Source organism: Alosa pseudoharengus, unplaced genomic scaffold (assembly GCF_046254945.1).
Source record: "Alosa pseudoharengus isolate Yale_2024_CS ecotype anadromous, Long Island Sound unplaced genomic scaffold, YU_APseudo_1.1 YU_APseudo_1.1_scf_24, whole genome shotgun sequence".
Lineage (NCBI taxonomy): Eukaryota > Metazoa > Chordata > Actinopteri > Clupeiformes > Clupeidae > Alosa > Alosa pseudoharengus.
The window spans coordinates 4,906,846-4,921,406 of record NW_027468689.1 but is presented as its reverse complement, the minus strand read 5'-3'; the positions used below and the strand labels follow the sequence as shown (position 1 = coordinate 4,921,406).

The following is a 14,561-nucleotide window of genomic DNA, read 5'->3' as shown; positions in this document are numbered from 1 at the left end:
CCCTCCATGACTTTGCTCATCCTTACCTCTGTGACCTTCTGATCTCTTACACTCCTTCCCGCGCTCTCAGAAATCTCTAACCGAAATGTCCCCCGCACCAGACTCTCTAACATACCCTACCTCTACCTGTGACTGTCCCTCCTTTCCTTTCCTCAAAGCTCACCTCAAGACCTTTCTGTTTCAGAAACACTTTTCACCTTCCGCCACCGCTTAGACTCATCGCAAATGCCATTTTTTTTGACTGTTTGTTTTTGTGTTGTCTTGCTCTGTTTGTGTTGACTTTGGAAAGTGACCTTGAGTCTGAGAAAGGCGCTCTATAAATAAAACGTATTATTATATTATTAAAAATGTATTATTATTATTATTATTAAGAAAGTCATTTGTTTCTGGCCATTTTGAGCCTTTAAAGTAGCCTGGCCACACACTCCTAGAGCCAATATGGAACACCATAATTCACTAACGTTTCCATCGGTCCTCAGAAGACCTGTGTATAACACCTGCCAATCAGTGACGAGAGGGGATGATGCTATAGTTTTGAAATCGAAAGTGGCTGTGGTAAACGGTAGTAGGAGCACCGGCAAACATAAAAAAAATGGCAGTCAAAAAAGGTATACTTACAGCAAAGGCCTATACACTGTCCAGTTCTATACAGTCTATGGTCTACCCAATACATGGATTTCTATGCAACGTCACGAAAACATGCGTGCGCAACCAAGAGGCAGAAAGCACCATAGAACAGCATAGAGCAATACAAAAGAGCACAAGAATAAAATGAGTTTTTGTGCTGAAAACTGCACCAATTCGAAATCACGATGGTTAGAGAATGTTAAATATAACATTCGCAATGCATGTCTATGCATAACGGAATGCATGTCTTCGCCAAAAATGGAGTAGTTGCAAAAATGACAAAATACGATGTTATATTAATAATGCAAATGAACGGCAAACTTTGAAATATAGTCTGAAATGAGATGTTATTATCATTGAGACAACAGGGGTATACAAAACAATCCGATTGTAGCTTACAGCAGACGACTATTTAGGTTAAGTTTATAACTTTGTGGATGGCCACCATAGACAGTAAAAGAAAGCGTCTTCTGCCCCACGGCTGCGCGCGCATCTAGTTTTGTTGGTAAACGGGAAACCCGTGTATTGCTCTCCTCTGACTCTATTTTTAGCCTGGAAAATGATCCAATGATGACCCTGATAATCTAGAAAGATTTTATACCAAAAATGTTCTAAAAGGAAGACTCCATTCTCCGCAAGCGTGACGGCTAAAAGGGCCACGTCACGTGCATCCGATAGGATTACATTCAAACAAAACTACGTCCGGTGTTCCGTGGCCGAGACTCATGCTAAAGCTAGTTGTCCCATAGGACATGGTAAATATACGATGGGTTGTCCTTGTATGAAAAGACAGCTAATATTGCTATCCCCGCTACCAGAACATCGCTGAATACACAACGCCTTTTGGTCTTTATCGGACACCATACTTTGTACTAAAGCTAGTTGACGATAGGACATCAAATGCCATTCATAACGCGAGACAATCTAATGTTTGCCGCCATCAGGGATGATTAGAAAGTTATCGGTACCGATGTATAATATGGTCCTTCCCTGCATGTTAAACCAGTCCAGAAACTGTCTACGGATCTAGACATTACGTCTGTGCAACAAGCAACAGGCAGTCAAGTTAACTGTGAACCGTGAGTGAGCGACGACGGCGGTCTGATGATGCTTACACATGCTTACGTTTCTTAGCCAGCTAACTACTAGCTAACTATGCAACGTTAGATGGTCCTTGTGGAAATTTAACGTGGGTATAAAGTCGAGCTTCTTTCCCAAACAATGGATGAGAGGGATATTACATTACTTAAAATCGGTGAGGCAAACTATTTCGTTCATATTATGGAATTGTTTAACTTTGGCGTCACTGCAAACCTTATCAACAAGGCATGATCTTTGATTTCTCGAGTGACATGAAGGTTTGCGTTGTAGAGAAAGCGAAGGCCTTTTGGAAAAATGTGGATGTGGACGATGTGTTTGAGGTGCTGCTACAACATCTGGCACGTCTAAAAGAGTCAATCAAGACGAACACAGCATCAGACAAAGGTAAGCACAAGGAATGGCTGCAGAGACTAACTTAATGTGTGCAGTTCCATAATGTACGTTCTCTTTAGTTTGTTTATGTCAGTGTTTATTTTGTTGGCAGTGTGTGTATAATGTGTAAGCACAGCAACCCTAAAAGAAGAACCGTATGTTGATTTTGAGAAGCAATTATTCTGTTAGATTAGATTACATTAGACTTTATTGTCATCGTGCAGAATACAAGTACAGAGAGAAAGGAATGCAGTTGGCGTCTAAGCAGAAGTGCAGAAAAGCAGAAAAGTGCAATGTGAACAGTTTAGACAGGTAGTGCTGTATAAACAGTATATGACATATGACATAGTGCAGTGCAAGATGCATGGTTTACAGTAAGGATATGTGCAGTGTATTAACAGTAACAGTAATAAGAGCAGATAACTATCGATATGCAGTGAACAACAATATAGACAGAGATGTACAGTTCATTATGGAATATAGCAATTTGGCATTCATTTTATAAGAGGGCAGCCGTGGCCTACTGGTTAGCACTTCGGAATTGTAACCGGAGGGTTGCCGGTTCGAACCCCGACCAGTAGGCAAGGCTGAAGTGCCCTTGAGCAAGGCACCTCACCCCTCAATGCTCCCCGAGCGCTGTTGTTGCAGGCAGCTTGCAGGCAGCTCACTGCGCCGGGATTAGTGTGTGCTTCACCTCACTGTGTGTTCACTGTGTGCTGAGTGTGTTTCACTAATTCACGGATTGGGATAAATGCAGAGACCAAATTTCCCCCATGGGATCAAAAGAGTATACTATACTATACTATACTATACTATGCTATACTATACTAAGAGCAGTGCCTAGGTCGATGATGGTTGGTTAGGGTTATGGTGGTTGGTTAGGGTTATGGTTCAGTCCGCATCAATGGGACGGACAAACCTAACCAACCTAGACCATGCCTGCTCTTGGTTAAGAGTATTTTAGATATATATTGGGTATTTCAATGTGGTAATATGGTGGCAACATGGAGGAGTGTCTCCAGGACGCTGGTTTTACTGTTAAGCCTTCATGAGGTGTTGTGGGCCTAACTTAACGAAACATCGGTGAATGAGGGTGCCTACTTGATAACCCCAATGACATGCTGCATGCTGTATACTGCTGTTGTATACTGCTGTTAGATGGGCCATTTGTCTTATGTTTGTGACCATTGGTTGGCAGATTGGTGGTTATGTAACAAAGGTCGTCTCTCCCCTACCTTCGATCACTCTGCATTGTGTTTAGTGGAATGACGGACGCCACAACGGACCTTAATTTAGCTGTTTGTGGGTGCTGGCGTCTTGTTTGTGCGATACACTACAGACTCTGTACATTTAACAATTATTTATTAAACACTGCATATTAAATAAATAACCAGCTTCTCAAAATAACAGTTAACGAAGTAATAACACCAAACAAACTATACAACAGTATAGAAATATTTCAAAATATTTGTGTAATTTGTGCAATTTTAACAGACTATTACAAACTAGAACAAGTGCAAAAGAAAGTGCAAAACAACAAAATGTGCAAATGCGATCAGTCACTACTTATGGCAGAGCTGACAACTAGCATCGCTACAAGCCATCCTCCTTGGCTTTAAAAAAAACATTTCAAGGGCCATTTTGTAATTGCTCTGAGAATACAACAGTATATTATACTGTTTTACTATTGGACCATTAATACCTATCTTCATGCAGGCTGTCAGACTGTTGCCCTGCAGCCTGTTCGCAAGTATGTCCTGATCTATACACCGAGAGTGAATGAAGTTTAGATTATTTTATAGTTTTGTGTAATATGGATGGAATTTGAGCGCTGAGCGCGTTTTAATTTAGAGGCCGGAGCGGCCGCTTTGTTCTGCTCCAATACCGCTCACACCACGAGTCTGAGGCATGCCCAAAACCCACCCAGAATTCATGTCTTCCTAATAAAACCAAGACCGTTAAATTTCAAAGATATTGGCCATAGTAGCCTAAGTTCGTGGATGGGGATGGAGTTAGCTAAATAATTTAGAAAGCATACTCGTAGCCACGGGCGGGACTGGACGGGCCTAGGCCCGTCTATTTGTCAGTCTTGCCCGTCTTGCCCGTCCTATTAGAGGGCTTGCCTTCGTTTAAGCTCACCATCTTAAAAAGACGCGCAAGTCAACACTGCGCTGTGAGCAGGTGGCTGTTTACTCGGCCGCTCCTCCGCTCAAATTCACGTCAGGTCGCTCCGCTCAATTTCGCTCCCTGCTCCACTTAAAAATCATCCTGCTCCAGTGAAATCACTCCATGCTCGCTCCAATTTAAAAGAGGGAGAAATAATCTAAGACGAATTGTCACCTTAAACAGAAAACTTAAATCCCAAAGAACTTAAGAGCAACGGCAATATATTTCACTCAGAATATTTATTTTAAAAGATAGTGCAACAACAAACACGCTTGACAACGTTAATACACATAAGCCTAAAACTAAAGGGATCGGTGGGATTAATTGCCTAAAGAATACAGGCTTAACATCCAAGTTTTACTTTAGCCTTCTACTTGATATGAAGCATATTAAAATTGCATAGAGGTCATGGCGGTGGAGTGCATTACCTATGATTTTCTCTGTAACAATTGTACCTGCTGCCTCCAAATCTTTCTGGAGTTTTCTCAGAGTGGTCCTTGGCTCTTGGGCTACTCTTCTGACTATCCTTCTGACTTCCTGGTCAGAAATCTTGCTAGGAGATCCTGTGCATGGCCAGTTGATGATGCAGTGATGTTCCTTCCACTTGCAGATAATAGCTCCAATACTGCTTGCTGGATGATTCTGAAGTTTTGAAGTGCATCTGTAACCAGTTCCATTGATATGTTTTGCAACAATAAGGTTGCAAAGGTCTTGGGAGAGCTCTTTGCTTTTACCCATCATGAAATGTTTCTTGTGTGATACCTTGGTAGCAAAAAACCTTTTTATAGCCCACCAGTATGTACTAACCCATCTTATATCAATTTGCACAGACAGGAGAGATAATTTCTCTAACTACTTATAGATTCCAGTTTGTTCCTTGCCATTCCTTGCCTTTGTGTACTGCTTTTTCTTAACGTGTTCAATACTTTTTCCCTGTGCCATTCCACTTTTTTTCTCATAACACTACTTTTAGACATTAATGTTTGGATTTTTATATATGTGTGGATTATCTGATTTAATACTAATGTCCGGTGAATTTCATGCGAATAGCCTCACTGGAAGTATACTTACTGAAAAAAATGTTGATGTGTTCAATACTTATTTTCCCCGCTGTATGTAAATATTATAAAAACTGATTATTTTTCGATTTATGGCAGGTTTCTTATTTTCTTATTTTCTTAATGCGTTCTGCGGAGAAGGGAGACTAGCGTTGGTCATGGTTTGGAATGAAAGGGAGAAAACAGAGTAACATGGTGGACTACTTTTTTTTTTTTGACGATGTAGTTAAGGCGGCAGGCATGTTTTGCCAAGGCGGCCGCCTTGACTGCAAAGTGCTGCGGGAAACCCTGCACAATCAACAGACGTTTACAATATATTCATTACATTTCATTCACACAGATAGCAGCTAGTACTGCACATCGTGCAAACTAGCTAGCATAACTCCATTACACCTGTAACCATGTTAACAGGCTGCAGCGTGATAATAACTTTTAATATTGTGCACCGGCAAGAGATAAAACCAACGTAGCCTGTGTATAATGAACACAATACAATTAGATAGTGCACATTAGCGAAAACACACAAAATACAACTAATTAATATACATAAAAACAAACGAGATCGCACATTTTAATGACACCATTAGGTTTGTGGTATCATGTATCTTTGCCTTCCATACTTCATCTTCATGTGTTGTTATTTTTTTATGTGTTTCTTGCAGAGTATCTTCAGGGCCTGAACTTACTCCAGGACTGTGAAATGAATGAAGTTTTGAACTTGAAACATTATGCAATTGAACAAGTGGTCATTGGCGAAGGTGTGCAGTCCAGATATTTCGAAATATCCTAAATGCTGTCTCAATAGGCAGTTGATATTCACTGGTTAGCTGACATGAATTAGAAAACAGTTAACCACAATGCTGCTTTTTGGTTGACAGATTACTTAAAGTCTGATTTGGGCTGTTTACAACTGTCGTTCAAGGAAGAGCAGTTGTCAGTGGGATTGCTGGTTCCTGACCCAAATATAAGGTGAAGTATTTATTTTTTCCCCCGGAAACAATAGTTTTTACCTAGCTCGGGTTGCTGCAGCCAGGCAGCTACAGCATTACACTTTGGGGGCATATCCGTGTAGCCTGGTCCTACTAGACGAGAGTCTGGCCACTTAACACAAGTGTTAAAGGAACCATGTAAGTTTAAAACTATTGGATCTGCCCAGAGCCACTCTGGATCTGCCATAATCAATCGCTAACGTTTGGTTGTGACATATGTCTGGCTCAAACTAGCGCACGACCTCAACATCATCGTTGTCAGCCACTCTCTCTTTTCTCCCTTTTTTTAAATTAGGGCAGCAGTTTTCAGATTACATTATGTGCTTACATAATTACAAAATCCAAAGTCTTCTCAGTTCGCCTTTTAAAATGATATCAGATTAGTAAACAGAATGTGCCTTTGGAACATTGGATGAATGGTTGCTGATAATGGGCATCTGTATGTAGATATTGCACTAAAGATCAGCCATTTCTTTCATGGTCATTTACAACATTAATGATGAAAACAAGGACATTTCGGTAGTGTACATATACAGCTTATTTTGTTAGATGTTTTTGTAAGCTTTGTTACTTAGAGCAGTGTGATTTTCTTTCTCACTAGAATAAAGTTAACACACTCATCAGTTTCCCCACATCCCCTTTCATTGCAACAAAATCCATTGCAACTTGCATCAATTTTTTAGTAGAGCTAGCAACTTGAATCAATTATTTAGCGAATTCAGGCATTGTAGGCTGCAACAATCTCAAAAATGTACACTGAAAACACAGAAAACATTTTTCCTTCATGAAGTCTGTATGAAGTATGCATGAATGTTTGCATAAAGTAAGACTGATCCTCTTGTTTATTTCTCCACAGTTATGAAGACAGCCAAGAGTTTGAGCTTGCAAACTATCAGCCCCTCAAGGACCCTGTCACCCCACTGTCACCCCACCCAGACATCTTTGATGTCATGCTACTCTCACCGCCACCATATAGCGTAGAGAATGCCCTGGGGCAGTTGTATTCCCCACAGGCCGTCTTCGAGCCCCACGACTGCAGCGCTGCCTGTGTGGTCATTTTGCCTTCCCACCCAGACCACTTCCTGGGCCACAACCCCCTGAGGGCGCCGCTGCTGTGTCAGTTCCGACGCCATTGCTCTAGCAAGACCCGGTTCTCTACCGCGGAAGATGTCCCCGCACAAATCACTGACGACGATGAGGATGGTGACAACGAGGAAGTGTTTTACAATGCGCCGTGTGGCCGCGAACTGCGCGGTTTCGAGGAGGTGCTGAATTACCTACGGCAGACACAGGTGTTCGGTGTGCTTCAGCCGTGGAACTTCAGCTTTCATCCGGTCGTGCGGCCGGAGCGCCTGCCCGTGTCGGCATCGTCTCTCTGCAAGCGGGATTTGAGTCGGGGGGTCGAGTCTGTCGCTGTGCAGTTGTGCAACGAGGTGGATTCTGCGCAGCCCGCGGAGTTCCGTTACCGGAGAGAGCGGTGGCCTCACGGCTGCTTCCTCAGCGCAGGGGAACTCTTCTCCGCCTGTTGCGATTGCACTGATGGTTGCACAGATAGCCGCAGCTGTGCGTGTCTGCAGCTCTCGCAGAAGGTTGCGGATGGGCCAGTACAATTCTACACTCACCAGAGGCTGCAGCAAGCTGTTCCCACAGGGTGAGTAATGAATCCCTACCAGAGACTTTCTAATGAGGAGACACGGCACTCAAAAAATCCTCCATAGAAATGCATGGGGTTAGTTTGTAACGCCAATATGGCCGTTGTCTACATATATCCCGCCTCTTCCTCGGCAAAACGTTGACGTGTAAATACATAAGTATAAGTAAGTATATACTCTTTTGATCCCGTGAGGGAAATTTGGTCTCTGCATTTATCCCAATCCGTGAATTAGTGAAACACACTCAGCACACAGTGTACACACCGTGAGGTGAAGCACACACTAATCCCGGCGCAGTGAGCTGCCTGCATCAACAGCGGCGCTCGGGGAGCAGTGAGGGGTTAAGAGCACTTCAGCCGTGCCTACTGGCCGGAGTTCCAACCGGCAACCCTCCGGTTCCAGGTCCGAAGCCTACATTGAGCCAATCATGTGGTGTGTTGTGAAGACATCGTGCCAATCATGTGTTGTGAACTCGCCGCTGGAGCAAGATTGGTGTCGTGAAGCCTTGCGCACGCGCATTTCTGCCGAAATGGATGCCCGATAAGTGCCCAAAAAGCGTTGCTAAATGGCCGCCGAGTGGAGGGACTTTGTCCCTACTCTCTCTTTTTTACAACTGACCACTGAGCAGGAAGCACTGCAGAAATGGTTAACACAATTAGCTAACATGCCCGAAAAAATACTTGGATCTGAAAGCCAGCATCAACATCTATCTCACAACAAACTCAATAAAGTCAATCTTTGAGCTTATCTAGCAAACATTCCAGGAGGCCCTTTTACACCGAATATGTTTATGTAACAACACCACATTATGTAATGTCTTGACAAAATGTAAAAGGGGAGAAAAGGTACACATATTCATACCAAACGGTGTACAGAATGTTGGGTTCAATAGAGCAGTTAACAGTAGGCCTTTTTGCATGCGGACCATGTTTCAAATTTGAGTTCCCACACTAACATATTAAGTGGCGGCCCATATGTCAATTTAGTCAACTGACGTAATTTGACACCTTTTCGAAATACCTTTCCTGTTGTGCATCAACAATATTGTCAGTGATTTTTAGACTAGCAGTACCTACAGGCTTACCGTATTGAAAATTATTTGAAGTGTGACCTCCAAGCCAAACCGTGATTTTTGTGTACCGTTACACCCCTAAAATGTACATACATTTTTACCTCATTATGTAATAACTAATTTCTAGCGCTCTAACTTCTCAACAATCAGAAGAGGTCTAAGGTGACTCTCTGTGTGTGTGTGTGTGTGTGTGTGTGTGTGTGTGTGTGTGTGTGTGTGTGTGTGTGTGTGATGAGGTGTTTGACATCAACTCACGTTTTCCAGACTTTAGTGCCCCTTCACTTGCTCTATGTGAGGTATGGAATTGAGTTCAAAATTCTGTTATGCACTTGCATACTTGTAGGAGCTGCTCAATTTTTAAGCCCCTACCCACGTCCAGATTAAGTCAATTGTATTGTTAATTCTGCTATATGTACAAGACATATAGAGGACTGAAATTGCGTTTCTCTCCACGGAAAGATAAAACAAGAACAGTAACACAGCGACAATCTAAGAGATACAAATTAAAGCTTATTAAAAGTACCGGTACTACTAACAATGTTTAACTAACAACGGGGATAAGGAGGACTGAAGCCCCAGGGCCCACTGGTTGGCAGAACCCTGATGGACCGAGGACGTCTACACCAGTTGGTTGTAAATTCCTAGCCCATTTATTATTGATGGATGTGACTGCAATGAGTATCTGGATAAGCTATGTGACTGCAATCAGCCAATACTATTACTCCGACCTAATGTTGTGGAAAAGTAGGTAAGCTAACAGCGCGTGTGATACAAGTTTTAAAAACATCTACAAAGAAGCTGCATATCGGCACAGAACATTCTCTCAGACTTAACACTAAAGTGTAGCACCGATTGATGTAATTATATGCTTTTTAAGCTTTTATTTGTTTCGTTATTTGTTTGTTTGTTTATGTGTGTCTGTGTGTAGGCTCTATGAGTGCAGTCCGTGGTGTGGATGTGATCCATATAACTGTCTGAATCGTGTCGTCCAGCATGGCGTTCGGGTCCGTCTGCAGGTTTTCCGCACGCCTGACCGGGGCTGGGGAGTTCGGTGTCGTGACGACCTTGATGTTGGGACCTTTGTTTGCACATATGCAGGTGAGGGAGGAGATACAGTATGCTGTTTCCATATCCTCTGTATGGGAAGGAAGACGTCACAGGCCCTAATTTAATTTAGCCTTTGATTTAGCCAACAAACAAGCTCTTTACAATGAACTACATCTGGCATGTATGGTGAAGGATCACAGGCCCTAATTTAATTTAGCTTATGAGCAACAAAAAAGCTCTGCACATGACCTAAAAGCCATTATGGCTGACCCATTGCTGACCCATTGCTGACTCATTGCTGACCCTTTGCTGACCCATTTAGCCAAGTTATCTGATTAGCTTTAGTTCATTTTCGGCGGAATTTACTCATTGTACATTCCTTTGCTCGTTGTCAGTATTGTCAAAGGTATTGGGGCATTTTAATGGTTTAGAAGCAAACTGATAAAACAGTGGTGATTTGCATCACTTGACGACCCCAAACTGGTCATAACCTTTTGGGACAGAGACATTCTCAATGGAACCTTTTCTTCTCAGGTGTGGTTCTTAGAACAGAGCAGAATTCCGAAGAATCGCCTGTCCTGAAGTCCATTCGGGAGGAGGCGTTCTCCGATGATGAGGTAGAGGTGGTCGAAGAATGGACTCTCCCGACATTACAGCAAACGGGATTGTCTGCAACGGCTGCAACAGATCCTTGCTCTCCTTCCCACATCCCGGTCATTCAGAGGCCCACAGATCACCCAGCTCTGCCAGCAGATGGCGATAAAGACACTGTCAAGACACAGGCAAGTTAATAGATAGATAGATAGATAAATGGATAGATAGATAGATATACTTTATTGATCCCTAGGGGAAATTCAAGGATCTTCCATGAAGTCATATCCACACACACACATCTCTGCAGGGTCAGTACTGGTCAGTAGCACAACTTCAAGGTAAATATGTAAATAAAGATTATTTAAAGTCCCTCCATGTGGAACATGGAGTGATGTTTGAAAATGATTATTCCTCTCGGGAAGTTAACTAATCTATCTATCTATCTATGTTTATCATGAAGTCATGCTACTGGAACATGGAGTGATGTGGGAAAACAATAATAAAGAATGTAGGCACAGCAACACATGTAACATATGACACGTGGCAGCACATATGACATATTTCCAACCCCACATAGGACCCATGACATCAGAACACACAAGCACACAAACCCATGTGACGGACAGGAGTAATGCTGGATGTGTTCATAAGTTTGGACGCATCAGAGCCTCATCAGATTGTTTTGAATATAGCTGTAGCCTCTATCTCTAAAGGTCTCTCTCACACTAGTGCAAATGAAATTTCAGATGCCACTTCCAAATTCGCTTCATTTCAACACGGTCTCACTCCCAACGTGTCGCATATTAAAGGAGAAATCCGAGTTTTCACATAGATCTCCAGCAGCTAACGCAGCCAGGCAGCTACAGCGCTACACTCTTGGGGTATGTACATTTGAGCTCACAGACATGCCCTCAGCACGCCCTTTTTTTAAACACTTAAAAAGTGATGACAAGGGGTCCTCACCAAGTGTCCGTATGTGATTTGTCCTCACCAAGTGTCCGTATGTGATTTGTCCTCACCAAGTGTCCGTATGTGATTTGTCCTCACCAAGTGTCCGTATGTGATTTGTCCTCACCAAGTGTCCGTATGTGATGAGTTGGGAGTGAGACTGTTGTTTATTTATTATCCATGAAGAAGCACTTTCAAGATGGATAGATACATAATTCCCTTTATTCATCCCCAAGGGGAATTTACGATGTTGCAGCAACAATCCACATAGATAACAGTAATTAACAACACAACTTAGCATGGCATGTTCACAGTAATGAAAAACACAGCGTACACAGGCATGATCACAGTAATTAACAACACAACTTACACAGGCATGATATAGATGTAAAAAAAATACTTTAGTCTAAAGTTAAAATTTAATCTAAATGTAATAGGGCAATTCCACAGAAAATTGACTTTTTGTCACATCCATAACGCCAGTGAAATGCCTTGGCATTTGTAGGATGTGAATGATAACATTATTTTTTTGTACATTTCTTCTCATGTACATTCTTCAGCCAAAAATAGCAAATGCTCAAATTTCATGTAATCATTAACATCATACCATACCATCACATTTTATTGGTGTTATGGATGTTACAAAAAACATAATTTTCCATGGAATTGGCCAATACTAAACAATGTACTTAAACTACCGGTATATAAAACTTTCCAGCACAGAGCCCAACTTCTTAATCAGCTTGTATAGCTTCTGAGCTCTGAGCAGATGGCTACAGAGAAAGTAGAGTTTTATTTGGTAATGATACAAATTTGATTTTATTCTGTAATTTATGCAATCTAACCCCATAGTGATTCCAAATATTTGTAATGCCAGGTTTCTGTAAATTAACTGACTTTATGTTCAAATTCTTACTGTGATTGTTTGAGCTATTCAGTCTGTATCAACAGAGGTTAGTGGTAATTCTGACACCCCTAATGGTTTGTTTGAGTGTGAATAAAACAATATATCTGATGTGCTTTTTCATAGTCTGACTTTTATCATGTTTTATCAGGATCACGAGACTCTCGTGCCAGCTGGAAAAGTAGGTAAGCCTCGGTCCTTAAATTCCTGCTGTTTTTCGCGTGCTGGTTTTGGACATATGCATTTAATTTATTCGTCATTTACATAGTCACATCTTTCAATCCCTTGGACATATTAACGATGGATTTTGTGTGGAAATGCTCTGTTGCTTGGTTAGCTCAAACGACGGTTGAGGAGAAGATGGAGATGGATGAAGAACCCCAGCTGGAGAAGGAGGAGAGGGGGAAGGAGGAGGTGAAGAAGGAGGAGAGGGGGAAGGAGGAGGTGAAGAAGTGTGGGGACTCCAAACTGAGGACGGGCCCCCAGGAGTGGAAATACAGCTGCTCCAAGCAGAGCTATTACCTTGACGCTACAAAAGAGGGAAATGTCGGAAGGTTCATCAATGTAAGATTATTATTATTATTATTATTATTATTATTATTATTATTACAATATATTTTGTAACTGTGTATATTGATGTCAGGGTGGTTTGGTGTTTGGTGGTAAAATTCGAGTTCAATTTTCAACTTTATCCATACCTCTGAAGGCGATTGGTTTTGCATAGACTGTAATGAAAATATGATCTGACAATTCTACAATGTAAAATCCAAAGCCCCTACACTACCCACCCCCCCCCCCCACACACACACACACACTACCCCTTCATACCCGTTGTAATTATGGTGTGTGTGTGTGTTTGTCAACAGAGCAGTGGTAGCCCTAACCTCTTCGTACAGAACGTCTTCGTCGACACACATGACCCCCAGTTTCCGGTCATGGCTTTCTTCACAAGCAGGTAAGCAGTAAACCCGATACCTGTTATTTATCATAAGTTGTAACTAATACAGTAAATCGACCGAGCTAAACTCTGTCCATACGTCCAACACTTTTCTCTCTTAGGACAGTGAAGGCAGGAACTGAGCTGACTTGGAACTATTCTCCTCACGATGTCAATGGCGACTGAGTGGAACTATTCTCCTCACGACGTCAATGGTGACTGAGTTAGTTTGGATGTCATCGGCCATCTTACCTGAATGCAGCTTAGGCATGAAGAGTAGAAACAGGAGTAACAAATGATCTCAGAACTTTTCCCAAGGCCAAGTTGGAGAGATCAAGAGTGTCATTTATGCTATTTTGAATTATGCTGTTTTTTTGTTTATACATTTTTGATTCTGGATCCCTACCACTTTGATATTCCAGAGTATTATCCTACCATTGTTAAAAACTCACTGTTTGTGTCTCTGATTAAGCCAGATAGGAAATTTCCAAAATAAAGTTAGTCACCACAATCATGGCATTACTTCTACCAACTACGGGTGAAAGGTTTTTTTTTTTTCTTCCTTTGATAAAAAGCATGGGTGAATGAAAATCCCCTTAGTGAGTTGGTGGTTCTTAAATACTGGTAACTGGTTGGTTGACTTCTCTGAAAGAAAAACAGGACCTGATTCCTCAAGCTGTTCTGGCTATGTTGTATTGTACATATCGCAACTGTGAAATGAATATGCTGTGAAACTTTGTTAATTGCAGTAGGCTATCTGAAATTTCATCTGAAGCTATAGATGAAATGACATGCTTCTGCTAGTCCTGTTGAGTTGAGTACAAAACAAACAATTATGATGAATTTGAACACTATGGGACTGGTATGATATACTGTAGTTAGCAATTTGACAAACCAAGCCAGTTAGCTGAGGTGAATTACATTCAGAAAGTTTCACATCAACTGCTTGAGAGTTGAACATTTATAAACTGAATAAAGTTCACACTCTTTCTACTGATTTGTGTTGAGAGTACGTCTTAATGCTTTGGGTAAGTTCCTGGTAAAGATTGTAAGGAAACGGTGTCAAGAACTCTATTCATCGGAAGCTAAAATAA

General features: G+C 41.7%; 1 protein-coding gene across 1 annotated transcript; it reads left to right on the top strand.

Moving 5' to 3' along the window:
* Positions 1 to 1,172: 1,172 nt before the first annotated feature.
* Positions 1,173 to 14,464, top strand: setdb2 (SET domain bifurcated histone lysine methyltransferase 2). Its single transcript, XM_076302901.1, has 11 exons — positions 1,173 to 1,882; positions 1,999 to 2,112; positions 5,987 to 6,082; positions 6,203 to 6,293; positions 7,170 to 7,964; positions 9,966 to 10,135; positions 10,619 to 10,866; positions 12,682 to 12,715; positions 12,868 to 13,094; positions 13,397 to 13,485; positions 13,590 to 14,464. The coding sequence occupies exons 1-11, from the start codon at positions 1,849 to 1,851 to the stop codon at positions 13,651 to 13,653; spliced, it is 1,962 nt and encodes a 653-aa protein (XP_076159016.1). The 5' UTR covers positions 1,173 to 1,848; the 3' UTR covers positions 13,654 to 14,464.
* The last annotated feature ends 97 nt before the right edge of the window (positions 14,465 to 14,561 follow it).